The sequence below is a fragment of the Salvelinus fontinalis genome, chromosome 41 (assembly GCF_029448725.1).
Source record: "Salvelinus fontinalis isolate EN_2023a chromosome 41, ASM2944872v1, whole genome shotgun sequence".
In the NCBI taxonomy this organism is placed as follows: domain Eukaryota; kingdom Metazoa; phylum Chordata; class Actinopteri; order Salmoniformes; family Salmonidae; genus Salvelinus; species Salvelinus fontinalis.
The window spans coordinates 14,601,827-14,624,585 of NC_074705.1; the positions used below are offsets into that span (position 1 = coordinate 14,601,827).

Below are 22,759 nucleotides of genomic sequence, written 5' to 3' on the forward strand. Positions count from 1 at the left end.
AGTTTACAACTCATTAGACTTTTGCTCCTTATTCAGTGTAAGATTCCTCCGTCCCCATCTCTTCCTGTTCTCACATTTCTGACGTCATCCTCTTAGTATCAGTAAGCAATAGTGTCACTTCATTTGGGCTTCAGAATGTGTCTTACCTGGCGAACACCCTGTCCTTGATGCCCTTCTCCTTGCCGTACTGGACAGACTGCACCTCTGTCCTACCACTGCATATAACACAGAAACACAATCTTTTTAACATTTAACGGAACACATTCGTACACCAACCTCTGCCCTCACACTTTCATATCCTGGAGTAAGAGGGGACCAAACCAGTGTTGCACCTCCTACCATTTAGACATTTTAATGGGTGTAGTGAGCCAGCAGGAAGTATTAATAGGGACACGCCCCAGTGTGTGAAACCACAGCTCTCTGTACTCTGTCACACTATTTGTCAGTCACTCATACGGCGTGACAAGGCATTGGTAAAGCTGAGAATACTGGTGCTTTGGGTCTCTACTGGCAGTTGTAGGAGGCACAGTAAACATATTCCTGTGTTATGCAAACCAGCCCACGCGATTTCTGTGATACGCGGCACAATGGGTCAAATGGCACCGTCGTGATTGGTACAAAAATGTAAATATGCTTCAGCAAAACGATGATGGTGTTATCCTGAGGGCAACACGAATTAGGAAGGACTGGATCTGAACAGAGTGAGTCAGGAGAAATTGAAAGGATTAGGTAATGTGTAGCCTGCACTCTTAGAAAAAAAGGTGCTATCTAGAAGCAAAATGGGTTCTTCGGCTGTCCCCATAGGATAACCCTTTGAAGAACCCCTTTTGGTTCCAGGTAGAACCTTTTGGGGTTTCATGTAGAACCCTTTCCCCAGAGGGTTCTACGTGGAACCAAAAAGTGTTCTACCTGGAACCAAACAGGGTTCTCCCATGGGGACAACCGCAGAACCCTTTTTTCTAAGAGAGTAATGTTTTCTCTGGTGAGGTTTAGACACCTTTAGACAGCAGCTATACAGTTACACACACTATCATTGACAAGACTCATGTAAACATTGACAAACAAACATAATCTTAGTGGGAAAAGCTGGTTCTGCCTGCTGGGATCCCAACTTGATCACTGACTCTCTTTCAAAACACATTTTAATATGCAACCTCAGCACCAAGGACCAAATCGGCTAAAGGCTAACGTCACCAGAGACTATGCACTTCCAAATGGCACCATATTCCCTACATAGTACACTCCAATTGACCAGGGCCTAGTCTAAAGTAGCGCACTATATAAGGAATAGGGTGCCATTTGGGACACAGTCACACATTCCCCAGGCCCACTCACCAGTAGCGGTACTTGGAGCCCAGTTGGAAGACATGTGCAAAGAAGTTCTTCTGTGGTGGTAAGGGTCGGTCCAGTCTGAAGAAGGTGTGGTGCTCTACACAGGCCTTCCATAGGTTCTTACAGGCTCGGTAGTTCACCATGTTAAAGGCTAAGAGCGCCTCACGGCTCTCATTCTGGAGAGGGAGGGAGAGAGAGGACGAGAGAGGGTGAGGGCAAGAGAGAGAGGGAGAGAGAGAGAGACGGAGAGAGGGCAAGAGAGAGAGGGCGAGGGAGAGAGGGCAAGAGAGAGAGCGTGAGAGAGAGAGAGAGAGAGAGAGAGGTTAGTGGTGGGCTCAGCACACTTGGGCGTACAGTACAGCATGAAGCATGGTACAGTAGGTGTGTATGATTATCACACATGATCAGCATGATCACTAGGCACTTTAATAATGCCACTAAGAATGCTTACATATATTGCATTGCTCATCTCATATGTATATACTGTATACTGTATCCTTCACTATCTATTCTTTACTATCTATTGCATCTTAGCCGCTCTGTCACGGCTCATCAATATATTTTATACTTATATATTCTCATCCCATTCCGTTACTAGATTGTGTGTATTAGGTTTTGTTGTGGAATTTGTTAGATATTAGGTTTTGTTGTAGCATTGTTAGATATTACCTGTTAGATCCGGCTGCACTAGAAGCACAAGCATTTCGCTACACTCGCATTAACATCTGCTAACCATGCGTATGTGACCAATAACATGTGATTGGATTATCACACATGATCAACTGATGTCACACAGATCTAGCTAAAAGAACACGGATACAGAGGAAGAAATCCCCCTTCGACTTGCATAGCTGGCCATGAGATAGCTTCTTCTGGGCCAGACACTATGGTGTGCTCTGTAGGACTGCTCTACTCGGATACATGAATTATCGCGCATGACATCACTTCATCTCGATATCAAGTACTGTACAACTGCTTTCAAAGGTCTCCTTGGCTTGCATTATTCAACCAGGTGTTTTTGTGTGTCTCCCACTACTAGACGTCCTAGTTGGGATCAAATCCTTTTAGATTTAGTTTCATATGACCAGCCTAGCACACACACAAAGTGCATTATGTATATTATGTGTATGATGTGTTATTCATAATGACGAGAGAATTTGAGCTCGCACAAGAGTAGGGATGTAAATCCCAGTTGAAACCAGGACATACTTACCAATTCTCTTCTGAGTTGAATAAAAAACTGTCGACATTTAAACGAGATCTTTACAATCTGTAGCCTGAAAGAAAGAAATAGAAGCTTTTGTCACCCATAGGATGGAATCTCTCCTTTATTTCCTACATAACAGCGAACTTCTATAACGTTCTGAAGCCACTGAATAAGCTTAGAGAATGCATACTCCCCATGTTATCATCCATAAGAATCCCCTCCATTCTTCAATCAGAAACAAATCATTTTCAGGTGTTCTATAGTTCCATTGTGCCTGCTGGCCTATTTCCCTGGTTCCTTAAAGCATGACTCAGAGAGAGAATCTAAATATAGACCGCACTGTTTCCCAACCTGACACAGTTACGCTATTACTCATTTCTACAGAAGTCTCTTTTCATGAAGATAAACTCTCACTGTGCTGTACCATCAAAGGGAGTAGGGCAAGATCAAACAGCGGGGAGGGGGCTCATGTTGTCACTTTACAGTAGAGCTAGAGTAAGTTATGGTTGAATCTGGGCCATGGAAAGAAGTAGAGCATCGTAAATGCTATTGATTCATAACCACATTCATGCGATGTTTGCTACTACTGTTTGTTACTTAAGCAGTAAGGCCTGAAGAGGTGTGGTATATGGCCAATATACAATATTCTTAGACACGATGCAACGTGGAGTGCCTGAAAACAGTCCTTGGCCGTGATATGTTGGCCATATATCACAAACACCCGAGGTGCCTTATAGCTATTATAAACTGGTTACCAAAGTAATTAGAACAGTAAAAATAAATGTTTTGTCATACCCGTGGTATACGGTCTGATATACCGCAGTTGTCAGCCAATCAGCATTCAGGGCTCGAACCACCCAGTTTATAATACTCTTTAGGTTCTGTGTGTCCCATCCAATGGCTCCCCTTTATGGAGAATGTGGCTGAACGTGGAAACACACTCAATTGATTTGACTCACCATGGAAAGCAGTTGATTCGTACCCTGTTCTTATAGACGACAATCCCAGTTGACATCACTCCGATTAAAATCTCAGTGTTGCTTTGATCCTGTAACGGAGGAGGGAAAAAAGGACAGGGAGGATTGTAAGGTGCCCAGACTTCCTGTGGATGGGTTCTACTTAACAGAAACCCTATAGTTGGGCAATGGAGGAGGGCGCTAACCAGCACACTGTCTAATGAAACCACGTTGAAGAAGCTTGATTGGGGAGCATAGTATGCATGCATCACTCCATTTCACACCTGAACACTTACCCTCGCATAGTGCAATTCGACTCCATAGAGCTCTAGCGTCCGTGCTGTGTTTAGATAATTGAACTCTGACTGGGCAGGAGGCAGTCCCCTGAAAGGAAAAAGAGTGAGAGTGCGAGATAGGGAGAGAGAGCGACTTTAGTTGGCTCCACACAGGCCATTCAGAGAGCCGAGAGTAGGCCACCCCACCATCTACGCGAGAGGCTAAACAATGACAGCCCTTGTTCTGACCTGGGCACAAAGTCTGAGCCGCCTCAACCTCAGCTGCTGTGAACGAGCAGAGTCCATCCCTGTTTAATCTACAAGTTATTTGATATTTTCTGTGCATTTCCCGTTTTACACCAATGTATCCACACACTCACACAATATCAGTTGAGAGATTGCTTCTTACTTGTGTTGCTGATGCTGTTTGGCAATCTCTTTCTCAAAGTCATGTGGTGCGTTGGGGATGAAAGAGTATCCGGAGAGGTAGCCGGGCAAGTTCTCGTCCTGACTGTAGTCCCCTAGCTCAGCTGCAACACAACACAAAGCACACAGTGTGTGAGTGTGTAAGTGTGCGTGTGTGTGTGTGTGTGACACAAAGCACAATGAAGCCTTTACTCCTCTCCTTCTCTCCCTCCTGCACAGCTCCCATTCATTCACACATTTTCTGGTCAAACTTCTCCTTTGTGTGCAAACGGAAAGAAGCAGGACGTTTGCAGCTTGAGGAGCCAAACACTTGCCTTTTTCTGTCAATGTTTAGAAAAGAGAGACAGAGAGACGAGTCCTCCTGCTGAGTGTCTCAGTGTTTCCATACTGTATAAACAGTCAGCCTTCTTGCCAAACCGCACCCTATTCCCTATATAGTGCACTACTTTTGACCAGGGCTCATAGGGTTCTGGTCAAAAATAGTGCACTTTATATGGAACAGGGTGCCATTTGGGATACGACACGTCTTCCATAATGAAAAGGGAGCAGACATGAGGAAGTTGGGGGTTAAGTGCCTCTATTTCCGAAGCACTTTAAGAAAAGTATGTAGCACAATAATGTGAATCAATTAATAAAGAGGCTTGCTCTTTCATTTTAACAGAAACGACATCAGTATGTGAAAACAGTGGGAAAAATGAACAGTAATAGCCCAGTATACACTAACTATCCTGGTCAGACCTGTGACTGACAGACAGACTGGCACATGTGAAATGTCCTCCATTCTATTGTTGTTATAACAGTAATTGCGGTGAGACCACCTTGGCCACTTTCCATTTCCTCCTGTGACCTCTATACCTCCCATATAGCATGATACGTTTACTACAACCCCATGAGAGAGTCAGCCAGCCAGTCAGCCAGCCAGCAAGCCAGCCAGCCAGCCCCAGTCAGTCAGCCAGCCAGCCAGTCAGTCAGCCAGCCTATTAAGCTAACAACCAATGAGCAGTGTTCTTCTGCCCTGCTGCCAGCCTGGTTGTGGCGATTGTTCTGTTACTCCTCCCCCCTCAGCAGCGTATTGGGGTCAATGTGTAAACAAAGACCCGCAGCAGCCAGGCCACATGAAAGCAGCATCATTACAAGACAAGTACAGTATGAAGTAGTATTACGGTCTGGGGTTTCCAAGCTACTGTAATAGCCTGATCCCCCCCCCCCATACTCTCAATGCTTGAAATCCCATGGTGGATATTAGGAGAGAGATGGGGAAAATACACTACGGAACATGTTCTATCAACAGTACAGTTAGGGACAAGGTTTCAGGCAGAATTTATGCGACCATAAGTCAGTAGTACAGTTCTCGTTGAATAGCTGAGAAAAATAATTGAAGTACTTACACTGAACAGCGTATGAAGCAAGAAGAGTGGCTGTGATGTATGGACACGGCAGCCTGCGAGCCGAGGATTCAGTTATTACTCAAATTCACTACCTGAAGATGATTCAAATGTTTGAATAAATCAACCAAATACAGAGCTGTGTGTTTATCAAATCCACACTCACCTTCCACTAAGTATGTCCTGTTTAATCTGCAAAAAGTACTGGTACCTAAAGGGGACCCAAAACAGCAAGATGAATACAGAGCTTTTAAGTCCACTTCAATCAAACTGTATGGAGAATAGCATAGAGGAAGGCCTATAGTGTACTGCTTATTTCTGTCACAATGCCACCCATTAAGCACTTACCTTGTATACTCCTCCTGAAGTTTATTGGGGTCGGTTACAAAGAATTTAACCCTAAAATTCAAGTTGTGTGGAGACCGACCTGAAGAAAAACAAACAACCAGATTAATGGAACTAAACCTAGTGATGAATATAATATTGAATATACTAAAGAATATTCCAAATGTGTCAAACATACTTTTTAATTGCTTTCTAATCGGTTTGATTGGATCCAGCCACCTCTGTAAAATATGGATAGAGACAACCGCAGACACAGTACGGGACAAGAGGGAAAATAGGCCATAAAAAAATTAAGATACATTTTTACTCAAAACATTAGAGTAAGTTCAGAATAGAAATCAAACTGTCCTGCGAGATAGCATCGTCAAAAATATACATACGTATCAAAGTCTGAATTTCAGCAGTCACAAATGAATATTTGCATTGTTATTTTGTGAACATTCAGAAACACAATCTGTAGCCTCTAAACACTGTATTCTAGCCGCTGTTTCAACTCTATTGTTTGCAGATCATGGCCCATAACCTTCTTAGTATCTCAAACTGTTTGCTGCAGAAACGCCACAGTTTGCTGACAGGGCTGGAGGGAGCCTATTCATGAGATGCTACTATGCTGCCAATCAGAGTGTTTGAGGGGATCAGCCAGAGCAGGGCTCGGCGTAGATCCGCTAATCCTGATCACATAATAATTAGTCATTTCGGAAGCCAGTTGATATGGAGATCAGTGATTCTGCGCCGTCCGACTGCAATGTAGTCTAACGTGCACAATCTCAGGTGGCCTCACCTGATCTGTTGCGACAGCCTGTTGAAATAAACGAGACAATCAAGCAGCTCGCTAATTACCGAGCATACGCAAGATTTGGTTCTGGGTTCTGATAAGAGGCCTCACCTGACTGTCTGAGGAGTCGTCGGCCAACTGTAGGCCGAAGTAGTCTCTCTCCGTCAGCTCCAGGTGTTTGAACACTACATCCAGCAGGACCTGTCCTTGATCGTGCTTCTGCAGGGAGAGAAACCAGACAGACCGTCCCAATCATGCAGTACAGATATATGACTATCTCATAATACAGATGACTGAAGCAATGTAGGACTGAGAAATGTGTTGGCCATAAAGTGATTGACACCTCCAATACAGAGTAGCCTAAAAATACTTAATTGATAGAGGGCTATTGCAAAACTATCACACAAGTATGTGTAATGCTTACCCTACTGGGTTTCTAACTGGAGGTTGGGCATTGTAAGCGTTTCACAACAAGGCCTCACAGCTGCTTTCTAGAAGTGTCAGGGCAATGTGCAACCACAGGCATCCGGAACACAGAACCAGACCATCTATTATTTACAGAGAGCTGGGAGAAGGAAGGAACACAAACTATACTACACACAGTGACTTCTCTTTGCCTGATTTGATTGGCCCATGTCATATAGGCTACCCACTAGGCTACTAGTAGTAGGAAGACCATTGGTCCACACATGGAGCCTTGAGGAACACCATACTTCTCAATCTCAACTGAGGCTCCACAATCACAGTCTACCTTGTAATGCCAACCAGGCAGGAAAGCACGTTTCAATCACCTAACTACATACGCCAATCTCTCAGTAATGTAAAGAAACTGGACCAACCAGTTGACTGGCATGTTTCAGTGAAACAGTGATTTCCATGGAGCTTCACTATGACCCCCATGCACTGAAACGGAAGTACTTCCCTGACTGTGTTTGACTGTGTCACTGGCGTTAAGTGATCAATAATGTCGAGGAAGTTAATAATAACTGAAAACCTTCAGTATCTGCATAAATAAGTAAACACCACAGGGGCTGTGGCAGTCATGACATTTTGTCAGACGGTTATTGTCGTGCAATAGTAAGAAGGATGTAATTGAATTTAGCTGAATGAAATAGAAGGATATTTTTCCCATTAAGTGGATATGTTGAGGGTAAAAGTGATCATTTGAAACAGGTCCTATACACTAGATTTTGAGTTATTTGGCAACCTTAGTTGTGAATGATACAAACCTTAATGTCTCAGAAATCAAAACATATATGGGATGCATGATGCGACTATAGGATATTGATGATTTGAGAGACTCGCTAAAAAGAAAGAAGCTTGCCTCAGGCTGCACAGCTGTTCTCTCATCAAGTGATCATATTTTCACCCGTCAGACTATTCTAAATTTAATCTTGTTTAATGTGTAAAATTAGTTTTGATTTAGATTGGCCCATTATCAAAAGGGCGGGAACAGGGGCGAGGGGGAAAAAAATGCAATCCGTATGCACGCGATTAGACTTCTTCGGTTTATAGCGGAGCTGTGCTAAATACAGTTGAAGTCGGAAGTTTACATACACTTAGGTTTTAGTCATTAAAACTTGTTTTTCAACCACTCCACAAAAATCTTGTTAACAAACTATAGTTTTGGCAAGTCGGTTAGGACATCAACTTTGTGCATGACACAAGTCATTTTTCCAACTATTGTTAACAGACAGATTATTTCACTCATAATTCACTGTATCACAATTCCAGTGGGTCAGAAGTTTACATACACTAAGTTGTCTGTGCCTTTAAACAGAAGCTTCTGATAGGCTAATTGACATCATTTGAGTCAATTCGAGGTGTACCTGTGGATGTATTTCAAGGCCTACCTTCAAACTCAGTGCCTCTTTGCTTGACATCATGGGAAAATCAAAAGAAATCAGCCAAGACCTCAGAAAAAAAATTGTAGACCTCCACAAGTCTGGTTCATCCTTGGGAGCAATTTCCAAACGGCTGAAGGTACCACGTTCATGTGTACAAACAATAGTACGCAAGTCTAAACACCATGGGACCACGTAGCCATCATACCGCTCAGGAAGGAGACGCGTTCTGTCTCCTAGAGATGAACATACTTTGGTGAGAAAAGTGCAAATCAATCCCAGAACAACAGCAAAGGGCAAAAAGTATCGGGTACAAAAGTATCTATATCCACAGTAAAACGAGTCCTATATCAACATAACCTGAAAGGCCGCTCAGCAAGGAAGAAGCCACTGCTCCAAAACCGCCATAAAATAGCCAGACTACAGTTTGCCACTGCACATGGGGACAAAGATCGTACTTTTTGGAGAAATGTCATCTGGTCTGATGAAACAAGAATAGAACTGTTTGGCCATAATGACCATCGTTATGTTTGGAGGAAAAAGAGGGAGGCAGCATCATGTTGTTGGGGTGTTTTGCTGCAGGAGGGACTGGTGCACTTCACAAAATAGATGGCATCGTGAGGAAGGAAAATGATGTGGATATATTGAAGCAACATCTCAAGACATCAGTCTAGAAGTTAAAGCTTGGTCGCAAATGGGTCTTCCAAATGGACAATGACCCCAAGCATACTTCCAAAGTTGTGGCAAAATGGCTTAAGGACAACAACGTCAAGGTATTGGAGTGGCCATCACAAAGCCCTGACCTCAATCCTATAGAAAATGTGTGGGCAGAACTGAAAAAGAGTGTGCGATCAAGGAGGCCTACAAACCTAACTCAGTTACACCAGTTCTGTCAGGAGGAATGGGCCAAAATTCACCCAATTTATTGTGGGAAACTTGTGGAAGGCTACCCGAAACGTAGGAGGAGATGGAAAAGCACGGTGGTGAGATATTATGTAGCTAAAGGAATGAAGGAGAGAGAGGAGGAGATGGAAACGCACGGTGTTGAGATATTATGTAGCTAAAGGAATGAAGGAGAGAGAGGAGGAGATGGAAACCCACAGTGGTGAGATATTATGTAGCTAAAGGAATGAAGGAGAGAGAGGAGGAGATGGAAACGCACGGTGGTGAGATATTATGTAGCTAAAGGAATGAAGGAGAGAGAGGAGGAGATGGAAACGCACGGTGGTGAGATATTATGTAGCTAAAAGGTCATGTCACACAATTAACAATAATACATAAAAAATAAAAAAAACTATTACTAGGGCATTCAAAATAAAAATGCACTATAATTGTAGGCTAACTAATAGCTACCCTGCACAACCAACAGCATCGCCTAGAGCTATAAGTTCCCTCCCAGACTTGTGGATAGAAATGTTGGAGCGTAGCATAAGGTAACCAGTCTATCCAGTATGGATGATGATACACTCAAAGCCAATTTTTCAAATGTTTTTAATTTTGTGTTTAAAACTTCTTATGGCAGCAGGGGGAGTATTGAGTAGCTTGGATGAAAGGTGCCCAGAGGTGCCCATAGTAAACTGCCTGCTCCTCAGTCCCAGTTGCTAATATATGCATATTAGTATTGGATAGAAAACACCCTGAAGTTTCTAAAACTGTTTGAATGATGTCTTTGAGTATAACAGAACTCATATGGCAGGCAAAAATCTGAGAAAAAATCCAAACAGGAAGTGGGAAATCTGAGGTTGTTCGATTTTCAACCCAGCCCCTATTGAATACACAGCGGGATATGGATGAGTTTGCACTTCCTACGGCTTCCACTAGATGTCAACAGTCTGTAGAACCTTGTCTGATGCCTCTACTGTGAAGTGGGGCCGAAGGAGACAGGAATTAGTCAGGTCTACCTGCTCTGACCATGCGCGTTCACATGAGGGAGCTCTGTTCCATTGCTCATCTGAAGTCAATGTAATTCTCCGGTTCGAACATTTTTTAAGATTAATGTTAAAAACATTCTAAAGATTGATTCAATACATCGTTTGACATGTTTCTACTGACTGTTACGGAACTTTTTGACATTTCGTATGCTTTTAGTGAACTCGCTTCCTGACTTTGGATTTGTTTACCAAACACGCTAACAAAAATAGATATTTGGACATAAATGATGGGCATTACCGAACAAAACAAACATTTCTTGTGGAAGTGGGAGTCCTGGGAGTGCATTCCGACGAAGATCAGCAAAGGTAACTGAAGATTTATAATGCTTTTTATGAGTTTTGTTGACTGCACAATTTGGCGGGTAACTGTATGGCTTCCTTTTGTGGTTGAACGCTGTTCTCAGATTATTTAATATTGTGCTTTTGCCGTAAAGCTTTTTGAAATCTGACACAGCGATTGCATTAAGAACAAGTGTATCTTTAATTCTATGTAAAACATGTATCTTTCCTCAAAGGTTATGATGAGCATTTATGTTATTTGGCTCTCTGCAATTTCTCCTGATATTTTGGAGGCATTTCTGAACATGGCGCCAATGTAAACTGAGGTTTTTGGATATAAATATTAACTTTATTGAACAAAACATATATGAATTGTGTAACATGAAGTCCTATGAGTGTCATCTGATGAAGATCATCAAAGGCTAGTGATTAATTTTATCTCTATTTCTGCTTTTTGTGACTCCTGTCTTTGGCTGGATAAATGGCTGTGTTTTTCTGTGATTTTGCGGTGACCTAACATAATCGTTTGTGGTGCTTTCGCTGTAAAGCCTATTTGAAATCGGACACTTTGGTGGGATTAACAACAAGATTACCTTTAAAATGGTATAAGATACATGTATGTTTGAGGAATTGTAATTATGAGATTTCTGTTGTTTGAATTTGGCGCCCTGTGTAACGGATGTGAAATGGCTAGCTAGTTAGCGGTGGTGCGTGCTAATAGCCTTTCAATCGGTTACGTCACTTGCTCAGAGACCTTGAAGCAGGGGTTCCCCTTGCTCTGCAAGAGCCGCAGCTTTTGTGGAGCGATGGGTAACGATGCTTCGTGGGTGACTGTTGTTGATGTGTGCAGAGGGTCCCTGGTTCGAGCCCGGGTATGGGCGAGGGGACGGACGTAAAGTTGTACTGTTACATTGATGCTGTTGACCCGGATCACTGGTTGCTGCGGAAAAGGAGGAGGTTGAAGGGGGGTGAGTGTAACGGATGTGAAATGGCTAGCTAGTTAGCGGTGGTGCACGCTAATAGCCTTTCAATCGGTTACGTCACTTGCTCTGAGACCTTGAAGTAGTGGTTCCCCTTGCTCTGCAAGAACCGCGGCTTTTGTGGAGCGATGGGTAACGATGCTTCGTGGGTGACTGTTGTTGATGTGTGCAGAGGGTCCCTGGTTTGCGCCCGGGCCTGGGTGAGGGGACGGACGTAAAGTTAAACTGTTACACCTGCACTTTCACTGGCTGTTGTCATATTGATCCCGTTAACGGGATTGCAGCCATAAGAAGTTTTAATCGGCTAGACCTATTATGGACCAAAGACATCTTAAATCTGTTTAGTTTTTTTGCCATGCGTAATATGCGGTAGGCTAAGTTGTATAACGGCACAAATATAATTTTGATTCATAAGCTCTTAATATGCGTATGGGTATTTTGAATGAATCATCACCTTAGAAAGCGCTGTCCATTACATTGTGTTAGGCTTGGAAACAACATCCACAACGACCATGTTTCACACTCAGTTTCAACCTGCTGTTGAACTCCTTTCTTCAAATGGATCATCACAGTGAGGTGAGTTTTAAAAGCATGATACTGTTTTGATGATAAGTGTTGGATGTGATTTTAGATTGCATTTGCATTGATGTCAGAGTGGTTAGAGGACCAATAAAGCCCTGAGTTCCAGGCCATTAGGACCTGATGGATGGACAATAGAGCCCTGAGTTCCAGGCCATTAGGACCTGATGGATGGACAATAGAGCCCTGAGTTCCAGGCCATTAGGACCTGATGGATGGACAATAGAGCCCTGAGTTCCAGGCCATTAGGACCTGATGGATGGACAATAGAGCCCCGAGTACCAGGCCATTAGGACCTGATGGATGGACAATAGAGCCCCGAGTACCAGGTCATTAGGACCTGATGGATGGACAATAGAGCCCTGAGTTCCAGGCCATTAGGACCTGATGGATGGACAATAGAGCCCCGAGTACCAGGCCATTAGGACCTGATGGATGGACAATAGAGCCCTGAGTTCCAGGCCATTAGGACCTGATGGATGGACAATAGAGCCCTGAGTTCCAGGCCATTAGGACCTGATGGATGGACAATAGAGCCCTGAGTTCCAGGCCATTAGGACCTGATGGATGGACAATAGAGCCCTGAGTTCCAGGCCATTAGGACCTGATGGATGGACAATAGAGCCCCGAGTACCAGGCCATTAGGACATGATGGATGGACAATAGAGCCCCGAGTACCAGGCCATTAGGACCTGATGGATGGACAATAGAGCCCTGAGTTCCAGGCCATTAGGACCTGATGGATGGACAATAGAGCCCTGAGTACCAGGCCATTAGGACCTGATGGATGGACAATAGAGCCCTGAGTTCCAGGCCATTAGGACCTGATGGATGGACAATAGAGCCCCGAGTACCAGGCCATTAGGACCTGATGGATGGACAATAGAGCCCTGAGTTCCAGGCCATTAGGACCTGATGGATGGACAATAGAGCCCTGAGTTCCAGGCCATTAGGACCTGATGGATGGACAATAGGGCCCCGAGTACCAGGCCATTAGGACATGATGGATGGACAATAGAGCCCTGAGTTCCAGGCCATTAGGACCTGATGGATGGACAATAGAGCCCCGAGTACCAGGCCATTAGGACCTGATGGAGGAACAATAGAGCGCTGAGTACCAGGCCATTAGGACCTGATGGAGGGACAACAGAGCCCTGAGTACCAGACCATTAGGACCTGATGGATGGACAACAGAGCCCTGAGTACCAGGCCATGAGGACCTGATGGCCACTAGGCTAATGCACAGCAGCCACGTTGGGGAACCAAACTACCAGCTAACGACGGGCTTTACTGAAACGCTTGAAGCTCTCCAGCTCCAGAAGTTAAACAGATGTTAGAAGCCTTCTTGTAGATTCCCTGTGCAGTGCAAGTATTGGAGGTGGTGCATGCATGGCAGTAGAATGCCAGTGGGCATGATGAAGGAGCTGTCAGTTGTCATTCAGTACTGACTTCACCTGTGTATACATGATGCGTGTCTGTGCACACTGGATGGTTCCCAGAGGATAGAACCGACATCACCGCCAACAAACCATATGAAACACATATGCACACAAACATGAGGGCCTGTATTCACCTAATCCTGACTGGCAGTGAAGCGTTGACCTAGTTTAGCCCTACATGGCACTAGTAAAGACAAAGGACTCCATAATGGCAGCTCTGTAGTCCCTGAAATGGACTCATCTTAATTCATGACCAGGGGATTAGTGGGCAGCAGCAGAGTAGATTTGACCCAGAACAGAACAAAGAGTATCGGGGCAACAGAGATGGTCGGGAGTTAGACTGAGGTGCTGTGGGTGTGTGTTATAATTAGGGGGAATGCACTAACATCGTGCCTCTCTGCCCCCGTTACCCACAGTACACCTCACGGGCCAGATATCCCCCACGCTTGGCTTGGAAAAGCCATTGTGATGTTTGCAGTTTAGTCCTGGTAAGTGTTTACTCCATTGGCTAGTGACCCCTGGAGTCACCTTTAAAACCAGAATGCCAGACATTCTGCTATGTCTCTGCTATGCTGCTATTAATGACAGATATCTAAAATTACCCAGGCTCCTTTGGTCCATACTACTACAATGCATCTGTACTTTAATGTGCAATTCCACCACATTTCAGCCACATTTTCATTATCTCCAGCACAATACCAGTGTCTATATACTATAGTGAATTCGGAAAGTATTCAGACCCCTTGACGTTTTCCACATTTTGTTACGTTACAGCCTTATTTTGAAATGGATTATATTAAATCTTTTTCCTCATCAATCTACACACAATAGCCCATAATGACAAAGTGAAAACAGGTTTTTGGAAATGTTTGCACATTTATTTAAAAAAAAAGAGAACATAAATACCTTATTTACATAAGTATTCAGACACTTTGCTATGAGACTCGAAATTGAGCTCAGATGCATCCTGCTTCCATTGATCATCCTTCAGAAGTTTCTACAACTTGATTGGAGTCAGCATGTGGTCAATTCAATTGATTTGACATGATTTGGAAAGGCACACACCGGTCTATATAAGGTCCCACAGTTGACAGTGAATGTCAGAGCAAAAACCAAGCCATGAGGTCGAAGGAATTGTACCTAGAGCTCCGAGACAAGATTGTGTCAAGGCACAGATCTGGGAAATGGTACTAAAAATGTCTGCAGGATTGAAGATCCCAAAGAACACAGTGACCTCCATCATTCTTAAATGGAAGAAGTTTGGAACCACCAAGGTACAGAGAGATCCTTGATGAAAACCTGCTCCAGAGTGCTCAGTTTCTCAGACTGAGGCGAAGGTTCACCTTCCAACAGGACAACAACCCTAAGTACACAGCCAAGACAACGTAGGAGTGGCTTTGGGACAAGTCTCTGAATGTTCTTGAGTGGCCCAGCCAGAACCCTGACTTGAACCCGATCAAACATCTCTGGAGAGACCTGAAAATAGCTGTGCAGCAATGCTCCCCATCCAACTTGACAGAGCTTGATAAGTTCTGCAGAGAAGAATGGGAGAAACTCCCCAAATACAGGTGTGCCAAGCTTATAGCGTCATACCGAAAAATAATTGAGGCTGTAATCGCTGCCAAAGGTGCTTCAACAAAATACTGAATAAAGGGTCTGAATACTTTTGTAAATGTTATATTTCATTATTTGTAAATGTTTTAATATGCAAAAAATACAAAAAACCTGTTCACTTTGTCATTATTGGGTATTGTGTATAGATTGATGATTAAAAAAAATGATTTAATCAATTTTAGAATAAGGCTGTAACTTAACAAAATATGGAAAAAGTTAAGGGGTATGAATTAGGGATGCACGATATATCGGTGAACATTTGTCTAGTTTAACGAGGAAGTGCAAAACCGATGTCAAAGCTGACGTGCATACCTATATAACGTACATGGAGTAATGACTGCTGTGTGGATTGAGCAGTCAACAAGTCGAGCAGTCATTTGAAAGAGTAACAAGATTTCAGAGAGATAACTCAAAGGCGAAATCCATTAAAGACCAGATAATGGAATTCATTGCCCTTGACAATCAACCGTTCTCTGTCGTGGGTGATGTTGGATTTTGAAGACTGGTCGAGCACCGCTATTTTTCAGATGTTTCCCTACCAGAGTTACACAGTAATAACGTCACTGCTATTAGCTTCACGACATACATACTATAGAACGCCGGTTGGGTCTTTGCGTGTCAAAAAAGATACAGTAGCACTGTCAAAGCTGTACAAAAAAAGTCTGCAAATACCGGCCATGAACAATGTGTTTACAATACCGCGTTGGTAATAAAGCATCATTTGTTCGACCGCAACTTCTGGGGTAGCTAGCTTTAGCTTGGTACCTAGCTAGCACCAATACAACCTGCCTGAAAACAATGACCAGTAGAAACTGCAGTCATTTTCATTATTCTTAGCAATGATTTAGGAATCCTTGTAAGTATTAGCTAGGTTGCCACTTGTTGTTCGCCTATTGAAATTTAAGTTCATGAAAATAAATAGTTAGCCAGCTACTTAACCCTGTTGCCCAAAGCAAATGTTATAAGCGGCCAGCTAGCTTTATCTGGCTAATGAGGCTCGACCGCACCGGGTTATGTGTTGTGAAGCTAGCCACAATACGGATTAGGCACAATAGTGTCATTTGCGGGTTGCCTTCAAAATAAAAGTATGTCATTGACAGTGATGCAAATGAATACAAATAGTCGAATTGCAATACTCTTATTTCGAAGGCTAACAGCAAAGTCTACTATTGTGGCTAATCCTTATTGTGGCTAACTTCACATAGATGGGTCCGATCACCATTAATCAAATAAGAACTGTCTCATATATTAGGGTTATTTTAGATGATGACACCTAGCTATATAGTTAACTAGCTAACTATAGCTACTGAAATAGATTATGTCGTTTTGCTATGTTTTTGGGGAAGAACATTGTTTGCATCCATGAGCTATCTAGCTTTTTTTATGACCAGCACTGTAGGTGTGCGAGACAACTTTACCAGCATCATAGCAGACGTATCAATGAATCGTCGTGACATATGAAATACGAGTGATAGTGTAATCAATGTGTAATTACTACGTAAAAAATGTATGAACGCGTTAAATTATTAGGTGACGTGCAGTCATATCCTGATTGGTCAACAAGCTTATTTGACACGTCTAATAGTGTTAAATCGTATATTTTTTGACACGCAAAGACCCAAATGGCGTTCCATAGAAATCCAGGTTGAGAATGAAACGACTTAACAAATAAACCACAAAACAGCACAGCAAGTAAGTGAAAGAAATATGTCTTGATGTTTTACTGGTAATGGGGACATATGTAAATGCCAATAAAGTAACTTTTTGGTCAGTGTGGTGTGTGTGTGTAACCTTTATTTAACTAGGCAAGTCAGTTAAGAACAAATTCGTATTTACAATGACGGCCTACCCCCTGCCAAACCCGGACGACGCTGGGCCAATTGTGCACCGCTCTATGGGACTGCCAATCACGGCCGGATGTGATACAGCCTGGATTCGAACAAGGACTGTAGTGACGCCTCTTGCACTGAAATGCAGTGCCTTAGACGGCTGTGTCCATGTGTGTGTGTTAACTATTTAACTGTACTAGAATGCTTAAAAGGGTGCTAAAATGTTAAATATCTGTATTGTTTTTTGGGCAAGTAAAATATCGGATATCGGCCAAAAATGTCATATCGGTGCATCACTAGTCTGAATACTTTCCGAATGCACTGTATGTGAAAAACATTTTGTAGAAAAATATTTAAGTTAAAAACTTCTACCCGATGACATTTTTAAACACTAAGATTTGTGGGGAAAAGGAAACACCTTCCCTCTGGCGAGAAATTCACTGCAGGTTTTGAAAATCACAATTTTTCTTAGTTTTAATCTTACTCTGTGATGTCAAAGATTAGCATTTTTTTAGGACATTCCTTATCTTTTTAACTACAGATCAAAGAATCACGCCATTTTCACATATTCAGACACTGGTATACGGTTCTGGAGGTAATGAATATGAGATTGAAAAGTGGCAGAATTGCCCTTTAAACAGAGTCCAATTTATCTTTATAGGCCTACTTGGTTATTGCGTAGCCTATTGATAGACAACTGGTCTAGAGAAGAGAGAGAAGACCCTAACCCAGCCATTCTCTATGGTGAGATGTATGGCTGTAGAGTCAGTGTATGGCTGTAGAGTCAGATGCCGGGAGTAGTATAGTACTTACATTAACTTTGAAGGCTTGAACTGTGTTATCCAGCAGAAGAACATTACAGACCACCTCTGTGTGCTGCCTGTCTTGTGCCAGCTCTGATGCTCGGACATTGTCGTTACTGCCAGCTGGCAACCGGGAGCGTGAGGTCATTACTGTCCACACTGGGTCTGCAACACAGAGAAACAAAACAGCAGGGTGAGGGACCTTATATTATACTGCATTTAAATACATTACATTGCTCCAGAGTGGCACAGCGGTCTAAGGCACAGCATCTCAGTGCTAGAGGCGTCACTACAGACCCTGGTTCGATACCGGGCTATATCACAACCGGCCGTGATCGGGAATCCCATAGGGCGGCGCAAAATTGGCCTTGCGTCGTCCGGTTTAGAGGAGGGTTTGGCCGGGATAGGAATTTGTTCTTAATTGACTTGTTTAGTTAAATAAAGGTTAAATAAAAATAAAAATTCTGCAATGGAGAATGGTTAGCCTCCTTTTCAACACCAGTATAACATTTTTCAAAATGTTGTTCATTTTCATTTTTTTTTTTAAACAGTCGGCAACAGCATATTTGAGTCAAGTAAAAAGATTAAAGACAACGCACTCGTCTTTAAATCTGTGACTGACGCTGATGATGTCATACTTCATTCTAGTATTATCTAGAAAGAGATCCCCGTCAGATGCAAGGCCCTTGGTCCTTTATGGTCCATGCTCTTACAGTCAGGCTGCAGTACAATGAAAGGATTCAGTGAGGCATGACCCAGTTCACTACCGCTGGGAGGAAGAGAGCTGCACACACTAAAGAGGACTTCCCCAGGAGGGTTAGCAGTCTTCACGTCCCCACCAGAGTTCCCACAGAGACACACCACGCACTCTCTCTCTCTCTGACGGATGCTGTTAGGCCTAATTCTGAGTTATAAAGTTGTAATAACAGGGGGAAGGGTGATAAATACTTATTAAAATCAGATTTCACAATCATATCAAATTTTAGGGAGAAAAGTGACTGCAGAAACATAGAAATTGTTTTAAAACAACTAGGATAGGCTATATCACCTTTGACCTTTTTCCTGCATGACATCATCCATTGACTACACACAGAAAGGTCCCGAAATAAACAATGGCCACGCCAGCAGCAGAGCTTTTGTCAGTGACAATGATGTTCCTGTGAAGGTAACAGTGCAACACACAAAGACACGCCGAGTCGCTGTACGGTGTTGTCACACTGGACCCGTCTCCAGAACTCCCACATGGGTCAATACCCTGTCACGGGTCTCAACTTCTCACAGTTAGAGAGAGAGGTTAGAGCAGGGGGATCAGGGATCAGACGCTTCAAAACCTACTAGCTATTATTCTATCATGTTTATCCATTATTTAAACGTGTTTTTAACTGTTCACATGCACTTTGTCTATGTTTTCCATGTTCTGAATTCTTGAATGAAATGGTCAAACTAGGCCTAAACAATATCTAGGGAGCGGAGCTGTCCTGGCCTGAAACCTACCTTATTATCTATTCAAGTCTATTCAGGACATGACCGTTTTTGTTTACGCCTACCAATAGAAAAAAGCCAAACGTCCCAATGAGTCTCAGGTTTCGACTAAGGTTATTTACAACGCAGGCCCTCCTTTGAAACAAAGTTGCAGTCCAAAAACATCACCTCCAGTGTGCAGATGTCAACACATGGAACAGTCACAGTAGAATCCTAATAAACATACTGATCCATAAATACCTACGTTGACCTTTACTGTCTATCACTGTGTTTGTTTGCTGCACTTTCTGTCACCATAGCATCCAGGACAACCACACAAAGTTGGCAGTGAATGGCCATGGCAGCTAGCCTTGAGTGTGGGGTGGGTCCATCCAATAACCATGAACTTGAGGGATGGGAACAGATAGACTGTGTGACAGTGTCAGTGTAGCCCGCTTCCAACCTGGCTCGCCTGCCAACACCACCACCCACCATAACAGAGTTCAAATCATAGGCTGAGTCTCTGGGGCTGAGTGACCTTTCAGTAATAGAGCCACAGCTCTGGATTACTGGAGCTGGGTGGAGAGACCAGACAGACACCATGTCAAATGCAGAGGAGCTAGCCTACCTTGAATCCCAATGAAACTCCTAGGCCCTAGACCGAAGTTAGTAACCTAGCTCCTGAATAAAGTAGGCTACACATTGCTTTACAGATCAATCAGGTGATATAATGGCCTACCGTTGTCTTAGTATTTTCACACCAAGTACAACAGGACAGCATTACCTATCTGACACAATATAACTATGGGTTATAAAACAGAAATATCTTATGTACTTAGGCTACATTCATTTTTCAAAGCATCTGTGTACAATAAACTGTTATGACAGCTAAGGGACATAATCGTTTTATTAAACCTTGGCTCCTGAAACACTCCCACCCACTCCAGCACTGGATTAGCATGCTGTGTGTACAGCTCAGACACATCTCCCCCCAAGAGAATACAGTACAAACAACAAGGGTCATGTTCATTAGGCATGAAACTGAAGAAAATTGACTAAAACAAGGAGGGACTGCTTGGACTTGTCCAATAACAAACACTCATTTTCGTTTCAACACATTTTGCTACAGTGTGGCCTACTGAACACAACCCAGGTAGGTTATGTTCCACACACAAAGGGAGTTCCCCTTCCTCTCAGATCTTCCACTCTGCAGACCTCAGTCACCACAACTGAGTCCCAAATGGCCTCCTGTTCACCACAGGGCTCTGGTCAAAAGTAGTGCACTATGTAGGGAATAGGATGCCATTTGGAGGGCTAGCATCATTAGATCAACTGTGGAGTGCCACACATGCATCACAGATCACACACTCATGCGTGACACTAGAGAGCGTATGCCCTCTTTTTTTCTCTCTTTCCACTATTCTCAGTTTTTTTCCCGTGCGTGGTCTAGCAAGCCTTCTTAGCTTTGTGAGGCTAAAGCCAACAGTAGCTAACAAGCCATTTAACCCTGGGCACAAATCTAAACAAAATTGTTCACGACAGAAAATATTCACTCTGAAAAGGATTCTGGGTCGCAAATGAAATCTGCTGCATTCCTTTGCAACATTTGTCCACACAGAATTGAGCCTCATGATGAATAGCCGAACAAACACAATTATGTTGTCGATGGGTGTGAGCTAGAGGTTAGAGAGCGTTGCCATTGATAGAACCCCCTTGGAGGCCATTCTCATTCTCCCTGATTCCTTCCTTCCTCCTCTCCCATTCTTAAAGCTCCAGAGGCGTTTGTTGATACCGATCTCGTTCAATCAGATATTTAGCACCAGCAGCAGTGTAGCTAGTAACTTACCACCCCGGACTGTGGAGGTGGGGACACTACAGTGTAGACCCCTAAGTGACTCATCCTGTTTTAGAGCTTCATGAGCACATATGTATTTTATGTCATTTACCACACACTTTTCAGTTGTCTGCAGAAAACACTCTGTTGCTTGGTTTCGTCTGTTTCAGCACACTCCCCCTTCTCCCCAATCAAACCCCATGTACTCCATCACTGTCATTCACTGCACTGTCAAAAAAAGCCTTGCACTTGACAATAACTGACCCAGTCTCTAAAAATGTGAGGCTGCTTTGGACAGATGGAGAGAGATGGAGAGATGGAGCCGTGTGGGTAGGATACAATCCTCCTCTTCTTTCCACTCTTTCCCGTCATTCTCCACTATAGCCCTGCAGCTCTTTATCAGAGAGAGAGACAGTTGAGATTGTGTGATAGCAAATGGCTGCTCCTTTATATATTCCACTATGGTCAGCAAGGAGGCAGAGAAGGGAATATTATGATGACATCAGTGGGGATTCTATAGATTCCAGGGACAATGCCATTTCTGTGAAGCTCTATTCGCTCAGCCTTTCTTTGCAGCAGCAGGTAGATTAGAAGCCTAGTGTTTCTATGAAGTCAGTCAGTGCACTAAACTAGAGCGTCCATAATTCTTGTGATAGGACCCGAGCACGGGGTCTTGCATCCAGCAGCATGAATACAACATGAATATGTGTCATAACTGCATTATTACGAGCACGGGGTCTTGCATCCAGCAGCATGAATACAGCATGAATATGTGTCATAACAGCATTATTACAGACAAACAATACTTGTATGTAATTCTGAGTGGAGTTTATTATGTCAACCAGCTAAACCAGTGTTCAGCCTACCTGTAATCAGAATCAGTGGGGTCTCTCTGTGTACTGATTCAAGAAAGAGGTTTATCCATCTATTGACCCAGACATATATTTAGCCTCTACCTTCTCCCCTGGCCTACACTCCCTCCCAGAACGAGACATAGGTTAGAAGTGCACACTCTATTCTGTTCGGTTCTATTCTAGTTAATTGTAGCCTATAAGGCTGTCAACTGGCATATGACAGGGACAGAAAAATAACAACAGATTGATGTTAGCTAGCTAGAAAGCTAGCCACCAGGCCATCAAATACTTGTCACTGTCACTAAGACAAGCATCAGCTAACGTAGAGGATGTAGCTATACTGTCTCTGGATAGACGAGCAGCTAGTTAGCTAACTTGCTACAACAGCTGTGCTATGCAAGCTAGCAAGCTAACCATGGCATGACGTTATTATTATGCAGGCTGCTTAACGTTACCTTCATAAACTGCGCCGGTAGAGTCCAGGTTTTGAGGGATACAATCAAGAACACAGCAATAAGTGGGCGAGGTGGTGCAATTCAACCGCTGCAGGTCCACAGAAACCTCCTCATCGTTCGCAGCAACATGCACTCGCTACGGCCGCACAGGTTCGT

The 22,759-nt window shown here is 43.3% G+C and overlaps 1 protein-coding gene across 4 annotated transcripts in view; it reads right to left on the reverse strand.

The window, feature by feature from the left end:
* LOC129840279 (tyrosine-protein phosphatase non-receptor type 4-like) overlaps positions 1-22,687 on the reverse strand; it is a 35,534-nt gene extending 12,847 nt beyond the window's left edge. For 2 of the 4 annotated variants that reach the window (XM_055908042.1, XM_055908041.1), the window contains exons 1-14: positions 22,604-22,687; positions 18,010-18,164; positions 6,813-6,920; positions 6,708-6,725; positions 6,105-6,147; positions 5,930-6,008; positions 5,748-5,792; positions 5,585-5,637; positions 4,180-4,300; positions 3,792-3,879; positions 3,499-3,587; positions 2,546-2,609; positions 1,336-1,508; positions 147-215 (exon numbers count right to left, since the gene is read on the reverse strand). In XM_055908042.1, the coding sequence (XP_055764017.1) occupies positions 147-215; positions 1,336-1,508; positions 2,546-2,609; positions 3,499-3,587; positions 3,792-3,879; positions 4,180-4,300; positions 5,585-5,637; positions 5,748-5,792; positions 5,930-6,008; positions 6,105-6,147; positions 6,708-6,725; positions 6,813-6,920; positions 18,010-18,147 (1,088 nt within the window). In that variant the 5' untranslated portion in view covers positions 18,148-18,164; positions 22,604-22,687. The remainder of the gene's footprint in view (positions 1-146; positions 216-1,335; positions 1,509-2,545; positions 2,610-3,498; positions 3,588-3,791; positions 3,880-4,179; positions 4,301-5,584; positions 5,638-5,747; positions 5,793-5,929; positions 6,009-6,104; positions 6,148-6,707; positions 6,726-6,812; positions 6,921-18,009; positions 18,165-22,603) is intronic. The other 2 variants (XM_055908044.1, XM_055908043.1) reach the window with 1 other exon arrangement.
* Positions 22,688-22,759: the final 72 nt, after the last annotated feature.